Raw genomic sequence first — 10968 nt, 5'->3', positions numbered from 1 at the left:
TGGCCCTGTCTGCGGGTGGGAAGCCGGATGTGCGTATACGTGTCCTGGTCGCTGCACTAGCACCTCCCCTGGTGAGTCGGAGCACCTGTTCGGGGGGGGGCTGGGGGGGAATAGCGTGATCATCCCACGCGCTACGTCCCCCTGGCGAAACTCCTCACTGGCAGGTGAAAAGAAGCGGCTGGAGACTCCGCATGCGTCAGAGGAAGCATGTGGTAGTCTGCAGCGGGGCGGGGCGGCTCGGAAGAGTGGGGTAATTGACTGGGTACAATGGGGGAGAAAAAAAAGGGGGGGGGGACTAGTATATGGCTGGACTGTGTATGTGGCCATTTTGTTTCAGGGATAGTCAGTGGTAGTGTCTATGTGAATTCCTTGGTATTAGATGTTTGGTCTGCAATTTCCTGTAGTGGTCCCACCCAGTAACATGTGTTTCTAACGTGTACTGAAGTAGCACGTCACGTGGCATGGTTAAGCTGCGCTCGAGTACAATAAAGGCTACAAATGAAGTTGCAAGAATAGTACTTTCCGCTCATCTTGATGTGTTTAATTTGAAAGGGAACCTAATTTAGTTGTAAGTATACCTACTCTAATTATCTCTTGACCCCCGCCTCCTCTTCCATCTGTTTCTATATGCGGATGACTCTTGTTTTTCTAAGACTCTCGCTCTGTAATGACGGGCGAAGTCACACAGAATGGATTGAGGCTGCTGATGTGTGGCGGCCATGTGCGGAGGAGAGATGCTGGGTATATTGGAAGAAGGGTGCTGAATATGGAGCTGCCAGGGAAGAGGGGGAGAGGAAGGCCAAAGAGGGGGTTTATGGATGCGGTGAGGGAGGACATGCAGGTGGCTGGTGTGACAGAGGAAGACGCAGAGGACAGGGAAGAGATGGAAACGGACGATCCGCTGTGGCGCCCCCTAACGGGAGCAGCCGAAGGTAGCAGTAGTAAATTTGTCTGTTTGTACATATCCGTTTATTTTCTCTGATCGGCCTTCCCTGTGGGTGCTCAGCCTATTCGGTGGGGGATCAAGCACCGCAGCACCCTGGGGTAACAGCCTGAAATCCATGATGATAAGTAGCTGGCTACCAACAGTAAACAGCCCTGAAGAGGGCGCTGCGTCATCGGTTAAAGACACACCTTCAAGCAGGTAGCCCTGTTGTAGTGGACATGTCAATCCCGGGCGCGCTGGGCTGAAACCGGGTCAGGCCAAGCCAGCACATGTGTATGGAAAGCGGCTAGGGACGTTCGCGTTTGTAAAGCTGGTCCGCCGGCCAAACATACACACGTATGCCCCTTTTCCACGACGTGGTACCGGCTCGACTCGTCTCGACTCGACCCCTTTTTTCGTTTTCCATTACTGGAAAGTACCGGCATTTTGGTAACGGCTACCACCTTTGTTGAGGTTTCAAAAAAAAAAAAAGAACTGGAGCGGGTACCGAAATCAATGCAGAGCCCTGATTGGTCAGAGAAATGCGTCACTGCGTCATTTTGCGTCATCAATGCGCGCATGAGATATCGTCCGGCATTTTCAAGTACCGAGGCGGTCGAAGCGGAGTTATCTTAAAAGTACATTTTAATTTAAAAATAAAAAATGAAGACCCGAAAATCCAGGGGGGTGCTGTTACGGTAATGGAAAACGACACAAAAAGCGAGTCGAGTCGAGCCGGTATCACTTATGGGTTACGGGGTCAGGACACCTTGCAAGTGACTGTTCCTGAAGTTCGGACTGAGCTGGGCAAGAAGGCCTTCATGTTTTCTGCCCCATCTGCCTGGAATAGCCTGCAGAATGGACTTAAACTCCGGGACTTGGTTGCTCTATCCCAATGTAAAGGTATGGTTAAGTCTATGGACTTGGTTACTCTATCCCAATGTAAAGGTATGGTTAAGTCTATGGACTTGGTTGCTCTATCCCAATGTAAAGGTATGGTTAAGTCTATGGACATGGTTACTCTATCCCAATGTAAAGGTATGGTTAAGTCTATGGACTTGGTTGCTCTATCCCAATGTAAAGGTATGGTTAAGTCTATGGACTTGGTTGCTCTATCCCAATGTAAAGGTATGGTTAAGTCTATGGACTTGGTTACTCTATCCCAATGTAAAGGTATGGTTAAGTCTATGGACTTGGTTACTCTATCCCAATGTAAACGTATGGTTAAGTCTATGGACTTGGTTGCTCTATCCCAATGTAAAGGTATGGTTAAGTCTATGGACTTGGTTACTCTATCCCAATGTAAAGGTATGGTTAAGTCAATGGACTTGGTTGCTCTATCCCAATGTAAAGGTATGGTTAAGTCTATGGAAATTGTAAATGGTTCAGTTGATAACAGGTTTGCATCTTTTCCCTTCATTTTTATGCTATTTTGCACTTTGAGCTATTCTGTTGTGTTCATGTGAGCAGTGTGTGCTGGAACTGGTGTACTGCTGCCATTCTTGGCCAGGTCTCTCTTGTAAAAGAGATTCTAATCTCAGTGGGACTAACCTGGTTAAATAAAGGTAAATTAAAAAAAAGTGGAAAAGACATTACATACACACAAACTCTCACAGAAACACACATATGCATAACCAAATAAACACGCACACGTACACGCACAAACAAATACACACATTTGCCCACATGCAACACGAAGACACACACTGACACACACACACACACACACAGTTCAGCAGTTTGTGGTATCGTTAAGATGTCTTGGCATCTGCCATTCAGGAGATTTTGAGTCGATGGGAAATTGTGTACGTACCCCTACGTCACTTTGTTGGGTAGTACCTTAAATACCACCGCCTTGAATATATCTAGGATATACAAGCAGCCGGTTCCCCCTTTGGATTATATGTATACCTCAGGTGACTGTTAATATTGTGCATATGTTTTTGTTATTTTCTTAGCGTCTTTCAGTGTGCACTAAAATATTTTATGCGCATGTGTGCGCACGCGCATTGAGCCTGTAGTTGCACACTTATCTGTGATTAATAGCTGATTTAGTTAACTTGTGTTATATGTTTGCGTATCAACACAACAGTGCACAAGAGTGTGTGTGTTTGTGTGTGTCTACGTGTGTATGTCGGAGTGTGTGGGTCTATGAGTATTGCTCAAGTTCCTCACTAAATCAAGCCTGTGTAACAACAAGCGCTAAGTTGTATTTCACGCTCTGCCCTGGGGAGAGCCCATGTCGTGTTAGACACCATTGTGTATGTGTGTGTGCCTATATATATAGGTACAGTCCTTGTGCAGTGTTTTTTTTAATGTGCACACACATACATATGTGTGCACGTCAGTGGGACTACAAAAGATTTAGTGTGTGAGTGGGGAGTGGTTGCTACCATATTCCAGGCTACATCTTAGTTTGAGTGGCTGGAAATTAAATCTCTAAAAACCCCCAGCGCTCACACAAACATCCATCACTCACCCCATACAGGCAAAGACAGAGAGCGCGCGCGCGCGCGCGCGCGCGCGCGCGCGAGAGAGAGAGAGAGAGGCAGAGTTATATGAGTGAAAGGAGGAGTGAGGGGAAGCAAGGGTCACTATTGCCCCCTACAGGTCTATTGTGGTAACCGTGCCTAAATTGGGCGGCTGTTCAAAAGCCAACAGATGAATTGTGTCTGGGACAAGACACAAGGGCATATGCAAGAAAAGGCAGGGTTTGTTTTTTTTTGTACGTCACTCACAGACAAATAGAGATATCCGGTTTTACTTGAAGCCGACGTTGTCCGTGTCTACAGAAAACTCAATTTTCCAGATGATTTGTCCGGCTCTCGAGTTTCTTCACCGCATTTCGGTGATCGCATCAAGTCCTTGTACTCAACTAAGTGGATCTGTGACAGATTTGCTTAATGCTGTTTCTCTCTCTCTCTCTCTCTCTCTCTCTCTCTCTCTCTCTCTCTCTCTCTCTCCCCCCCTCCCCTCTCTTGTCTCTCTTTTACTTTCCAGTGATCTCAGTGAGAACCAAATCCAAGGTGTTCCAAGGAAAGCCTTCAGAGGAGCTGTGGAGATCAAGAACCTGTGAGTGGCACTTTGGTAACACTGTGTCACGTGTGTGTGTGTGTGTGTGTGTGTGTGTGTGTGTGTGTGTGTGTGTGTGTGTGTGTGTGTGTGTGTGTGTGTGTCCGTGGTGTGAAGCCCACAACTGCATAGTTTTGTGTCTTTGAGCGTGGCGTGTGCTTGCATGCATGCGTTTGTCGCCAGGTTGTGGCTTCCTCCACAGCCACAGCGGGCATCAATATTTCATTGTGTTAAATGTCATGCGCCTCCTGCTCCCTGACTTGACTTGGCGAGCACACGCTGGTGCTCAACAGAAGTAGTGGAGGTTTTTTTTTTTTTTTTTTAATGGGCTTAACATTAGCCACTTTCCTATCTTTCCGTTTTGTTATTTCCCCATCCATCATAATTAGAATAATTGAGAGTAATTGCAGGTCGCGAGAGGACGATAAAAGGCCAGAATTAATTTTCTAAAGATGGAATTTGTGGAACGCACACATACACACACACACGCGCATGTGTGTGTGAGAGTATTATGTGGGGTATGGGGAGGGTATGATGTCATATTGCCATGTAGTTATTGCAAATGGACAAGACAGTGTTTCGGTTCTGTGTGTGTGTGTGTCTTTGTTGTGGGTTTCACGTGTGCACATCTGCATTTGTCTGCTGCGTGTGTACGTGTACAGAGGTCCGTGTGTTTTTGTGCGTGTCCGTTTGTACGTATGTGTGGGTGTTCCTGGGTGTGCTTGTGCATTAGTGCGCATGTGACAGCGCATGATTTACTGTCCTTGTGCCTTAATTAAATTGTTTTGGCAAAGTGATTCTGGTCAGGGGGAGAGAGAGAGAGAGAGAGCGAGAGAGAGAGAGAATGAGAGAGGGGGGATAGAAACGGAGACAGATAGAAATGAGAGGGCAGAAATAAGGAGAGCTGGCAGATGAGTGAAGAGGGGATCTCTAGAGATGAGTGGATATATCTAGGAGGAGCAAATTAGCATGGAGAAAGAAGTAAAAGAAAGGAGGATGTGAAAAAGGAGAAAGGGCGTGGTCCTCGGTGAGCTTTCCGTGGGAGTTGGTGCATTTTAAGATGTACGGCTGGCTGTTTGACTTGAATTTCATCAGGAGACGAAGGACACCCTAAGAGCTTACATATCTTCCTTTTCTGTGTGTGTGTGTGTGTGTGTGTGTGTGTGTGGGTGTGTGTGTGTGCGTGCGTGCGTGCGTGCATGAGCAGCCAGTTGGACTATAACCACATCAGCTGTATTGAAGATGGAGCCTTCAGAGCTTTACGCGACCTGGAAGTACTGTGAGTACCTCTCACATCAATTACCTTGAAAGCGGCGATATGGGATTTGTGAGAGATTGCCACAATCAGCACGAGGCTTTGGGGGGGACCGTGTAACCTTGTTGACCTTTGAAAGATTGCGTCATCGTTGTAACGCTCAAAAAGCAGGGACGCTGTGATGTAACGTGTTCCGACACCGGGAGTGAGCCGCGGTGTGTGTGTGCGACTCCTACGACCGCACGGTCAAGTTTAAACCCATCATGTTATCGCTGACTTTACACAAAATTGCATACAGTTTGCACATTTCTTCAAAAAGTCCCCCCCCCCCCCCCCGGGGAGTAACGGCCTATTCCGTTGCCTACCAACACAGGGATTACCGGTTCGAACCCCCCCCCCCCCCCAGATAGCAAAGATTCTTTGGCCCAAATATGGCCCACATCTGCAGTTATGTTACAGCCCTCGTTTGGCCTTGAATGACGGCGTTGACTCAGGGTGAGTGTGGCTACCTCAACTCAGCCACATCTGGCCCACATAGTATATGGGCCACATCTGGCCCGCATAGTAGGTGCTGTACCCCAAGTCAAGCCCGGTTCATTACATTTGGGCCATGTCTGGCCCACACAACACTTGCCGTATCCCAGGTCAGGCCCGGCTCATGACATTTGGCCCATGTCTGGCCCACAGAACAGTTGCCAATGCCGTAACTGAGCCGCACAAACCGAAAGGGCCCCAGATTAGGCCCAAATGTGTCTGCTATCTGGGCGTGTTACCTCCGGCTCAGTCGGGCATCCCTAAAGACACAGTTGGCCGTGTCTGCGAGTGGGAAGCCGGATGTGGGTATGTATCCTGGTCACTGCACTAGTGCCTCCTCTGGTCGGTCGGGGTGCCTGTTTGGGGGGGGGGGGGTGGAACTGGGGGGAACAGCGTGATCCTCCCACGCGCTACACGTCCCTGGCGAAACTCCTCACTGTCAGGTGAAAAGATGCGGCTGGCAACTCCACATGTATCGGAGGAGGCGTGTGGTAGTCTGCAGCGACCGGGATGGTTCGGAAGAGTGGGATACAATTGGCCGAATACAATTGGGGAGAAAAAGGGGGGAAAATCTCCCCACCCCCCCCCCCCCAAAAAAAAGAAAGGATTCTTTCATCCATCATGTATGAGCTGGTCGATCTTATTTTGTTGCACGTGGATTTTTGACATCTAATTAAATAACATTTAATCTAAATTCAGTTTGAATATTCAATGATATGCTTTAATCGCTGAGTCATATGAATGTTTAGCTTATTTGAAAACTGCAGTGTTTCTACAGAACGTTTATCTATCTCTATCTATATATATATATATATATATATATATATATATATATATATATATATATATATAATATGGAAATGCGGCTTACTTCTGATTTTGTATAATTATATTTTGTTCTTTTTTCTCTCTCTTTCTTTTTCTCCCAAGCACCCTTAACAACAATAACATCAGTCGACTGTCTGTGGCCAGTTTTAACCACATGCCGAAGCTCAGGACATTGTAAGTGGCACCGCTTAACAGTTTGCACACAGTACCTACCCAGCCCTGCAGGGATGTGATGTGTCATCTTTTGCCTGTCTGTACGATGGACTGATCGATCCATACTCCCCCCCCCCCACACATCTTCATCCCTCTCCCGGCTTGTCCACGAATGTCCTCTTCTTCCTCCACATCCCTTTCGCTCTCATGTTCAACCCCCCTCCTCCCCTTCTCTTGGTCTTCAAATTCTCTATCCTCCACCAACTCTCTCTCCTCCTGTCTTCTATCACCTCCCTCTCCTCCATCCTTCTGACTCTTTACCCGCCCTCTCTGTGCCCCCCCCCACTCCACCCCACATTCTCCTCCTCCTCCTCCTTCTCCTCATCCACCTCCGCATCTCCCAGTCGTCTGCACTCCAACAACCTGCAGTGTGACTGCCACGTGGCCTGGCTGTCAGAATGGCTGCGACAGCGCCCCCGTCTGGGACTCTACACTCAGTGCATGTCCCCGCCACACTTAAGGGGACACAACGTGGCAGAGGTGCAGAAAAAGGAGTTTGTCTGCACAGGTAAGAGAGCGAATGAGCGAGAGAGAGAGTGTGTGTGTGTGTGTGTGCGTGTGTGTGTGTGTGTGTGTGCGTGTGCGTGTGCGTGTGTGTGTGTGTGTGTGTGAATGTTTCATCTCTTGCATCCGTCTGCTGCTTTACTGCTTCACACATCTTTTTCCTTGTCTTGTCTCTTTTTCTTGTCTCTGTCTCCCTCTCGCTCATGCCTTTTGAGATGGTGATGAAGGCAAGTGCTCCATCCTCCATGCCTGCATTAAAAAGTCTGCTGTAGCTCACAAGATGACACTTAGCAACACAGGGAATCAGCCTCTGTAAACAACTCGCCGACTTTATTCACCAAGTCCTGCTATCCCAAATTCGGGATTTGCACTGAGAACAAGCTATTCACATACACATTTACATCAAATTATATTGTTGTTTGTCCCTCTCTGGCTCTCTCTGTCTGTCTGTCTGTCTGTCTGTCTGTAGGTCACCAGTCCTCGTCGTATTCCTCCTGCAGTGTGTTACAGTGCCCAGAGTCCTGTACCTGCAGTAACAACATAGTGGACTGCAGAGGGAAGGGACTGACAGAAATACCCACAAATCTGCCCGAGACTATTACTGAGATGTAAGCCAAATAGCTACTTAAACACACACACACACACATGTGCGTATGCTCACATGATTTTCTTTTACACCGAGTGATCATTTTCTCTCTCTCTCTAACTCTGTATCTGACTCTCTCATCCTTTTGTCTTTCTCTCCGTCTAACTCCCTCTTGTCTCTCTCTCTCTGTCTGTCTGTCTCTCTCTCCATCTAACTCCCTCTTGTCTCTCTCTCTCTGTCTGTCGCTCTCTCTCCATTTACCTCCCTCTTGTCTCTCTCTCTGTCTGTCTGTCTCTCTCTCCATCTAACTCCCTCTTGTCTCTCTCTCTGTCTGTCTGTCTCTCTCTCTCCATCTAACTCCCTCTTGTCTCTCTGTCAAAGTTCAAATTCAAATGGCTTTATTGGCATTTGAGTTTGAATTTATGGATCTATGTCTCTCGCTCTCTCTCTCTCTCTCTGTCTCCCCCCCTCCCTCTCCCTCTCTCTCGCCCTCTCTGTGCAGTGGAATAAAACCACACATCTGTGAAATGAGAAAGATTGGTGGTGCAGCTCCCCCTCTGCCTGAGACAATAATGATGAAGGCATGAGAGGGGCAGAAGTGAGCGATTACTCTAAAGGACAAGACAGATCATATTTCCACCTGACAGTCGGCATGCTGTGTCAAAGTCTTACGCCGAATCAACGTCTATAAGGCATTTGCTTGATGAATGAAAAAATGTTTAATATAGATTTTGAACAGAAGAGAAATGAAACTGAAAATAATACAAATGAAGGGAAATTAAACCGAAATTACGTTAAATTTAAAAGAATCTGATAGGATAGACTAGAACAGTTCTGCTAATTGGGATCCTTTTTCGTTTCATTTTATTGACTTGGGAGAAGACTGCTGCACAGCTGAACACAATAACCAACAAACAACACAGATTTTAGGGAAAGGCTTCACAAAACGCTGATTGGTTTGCAAACCATGTCAAAAAATTCTGTTTGTGCACAGTATGTGTGTGTGTGTGTGTGTGTGTGTGTGTGTGTGTGTGTGTGTGTGTGAGAGAGAGAGAGAGAGAGAGAGAGAGAGAGAGAGAGAGAGATAATAATGGTATCAAAGGCCCTACGTCCTCTGGCTATCACTTATATATATATATATATATATATATATATATATATATATATATATACACACACATATGTATACACATATGTATACACATATATGTACATACAGGTGTGTGTGTGTGTGTGTGAGAGAGAGAGAGACAGAGAGAGAGAGACAGAGAGAGAGAGAGGGATAATAATTGTATCAAAGCTAGGCCCTACAGCCTCTGGCTATCGTTTCATATATATATATATATATATATATATATGTGTGTGTGTGTGTTTGTCTAGTGTGTGTGTGTGTGTGTGTGTGTGTTTGTCTAGTGTGTGTGTGTGTGTTTGGGCGTACATGACCATGTAACGCATATTTTCGAGGGCAAAGGATCAAAGCGCCATCATTGACTTTGGCTGCAGTCATCAAAGCGAGCGTCTTATCTGGGAATGTTTTCCTGTTCACAACTGCCAGGAATGCCGCCGGTCCATAATATCTCGGAGATAGCGCCGCGATATGGAAATGTTAATGTTATTCACCAAATGGCTTTTGTGTGTATGTTTGGTTCCAGCCGACTGGAGCAAAACGCCATCAAGGTGATCCCGGCCGGGGCCTTTTCCCCCTACAAGAAGCTGCGCAGGATGTAAGTAGATGGTTGGATACATGCGTCATTCTCTCCAGCAGTGATCAGCAGTCACCTCACCCCACCGGCGACTGTCTGCACTTGTGTTACATTTAAATGACACAATATAATGCTGCTGTGTAAATGTGCGTCATACTGAATCAATGTCTGCCACTTGTCTGTTTCTTTGTTCCTTTCACTCTCTCTCTCTCTCTCTCTCTCTCTCTCTCTCTCTCTCTCTCTCTCTCTCTCTCTCTCTCTCTCTCTCTCTCTCTTACTCCCTCGTTTTTCTCCTTCCTCTGTTTCTCTCTCTCTTGCTCCCTCCTTCCCCCTCCCTCTCTCTTTTTATCTCTCTCTTTCTTACTCCCTCCTGTTTCTCCCACTCTCGCTCTTACCCCCTCCCTCTCTCTTACTCCTTCCTTCTCCCCCTTTCTTTCTACTCCCTCTCTTCTCTCTCTTACTCCCTCCTCTCTCACTCACTCACTCTCTCTCTCACTGTGTCTCCCTCCTTCTCTCTCTCCTCTCTCTGTCTCCCTCCTCCTCCTCTCTCTCTCGCTCTCTCTCCCTTTTTCTGTGTTTTTTCTCCCTCCACCCGTCCACAGAGACCTGAGTAACAACCAGATATCGGAGTTGGCCGCTGATGCGTTCAGGGACTGCGCTCCCTCAACTCTCTGTGAGTATTGTACTGACAGCAACACATGTTCGAGCAGACATGTTGACACGGTACAGCTCTCTGACATGCACACAAGAAACATCTGAAACTCCTGAATCGGCTGAATTCCTCCTTAATTTCACCCAGGTGCGTACATGGGAGACGATATTTTTCCCCCCCAAGGCCAACGGGTCATATTGTCACTGTGTGTGCATGTGTGTGTGTATGTGTGTGTGGCAAATAAGTTCAACCCCAAATGGTTGGTGATGATGATGAGCATCCTTAAGTGGGGCAGGCCAATATTGACATAAGTCTCATATCACAATATTAAGCTAAGATGTACTCTATTAATCCCCATGGGGAAATTGATCCTCTGCATTTAACCCACCCCAACACATACACCGGAAACGGGGCAGCTCTGTAACTAGGGGGCAGTTGTGTAGCTAGTAGTGGGCAGCTTCTGTGTCCAGCCCGGGGTCCAACTCCAATTCTTCTTTCCATTGCCTTGCTCAGGGGCACAGGCAGGAGTATGTACCCTCACCTGCATGTCTTTTTGATGGTGGGAGGAAACCGGAGCACCGTGAGGAAACCCACGCAGGCACGGGGAGAACATGCAAGCTCTGCACCGAAAGGACCTGGACGGCCTGGGTCCGAACCCAGGACCTTCTTGCTGCGAGGAAACTGTGCTAACTGCCA

At 47.3% G+C, this 10968-nt stretch overlaps 1 protein-coding gene across 1 annotated transcript in view; it reads left to right on the top strand.

Moving 5' to 3' along the window:
- slit2 (slit homolog 2 (Drosophila)) overlaps positions 1-10968 on the top strand; it is a 91050-nt gene that overhangs the window by 44299 nt on the left and 35783 nt on the right. Inside the window, 9 exon segments of the mRNA XM_056280561.1 lie at positions 3926-3997; positions 5205-5276; positions 6717-6788; positions 7172-7335; positions 7547-7558; positions 7801-7939; positions 9570-9641; positions 10223-10266; positions 10269-10293. Coding sequence (XP_056136536.1) covers positions 3926-3997; positions 5205-5276; positions 6717-6788; positions 7172-7335; positions 7547-7558; positions 7801-7939; positions 9570-9641; positions 10223-10266; positions 10269-10293 — 672 coding nt within the window.

The sequence above is a fragment of the Lampris incognitus genome, chromosome 5, assembly GCF_029633865.1.
Source record: "Lampris incognitus isolate fLamInc1 chromosome 5, fLamInc1.hap2, whole genome shotgun sequence".
Lineage (NCBI taxonomy): Eukaryota > Metazoa > Chordata > Actinopteri > Lampriformes > Lampridae > Lampris > Lampris incognitus.
Note: the sequence above shows the minus strand (reverse complement) of the source record. Positions and strands in the feature narration are given on the sequence as shown.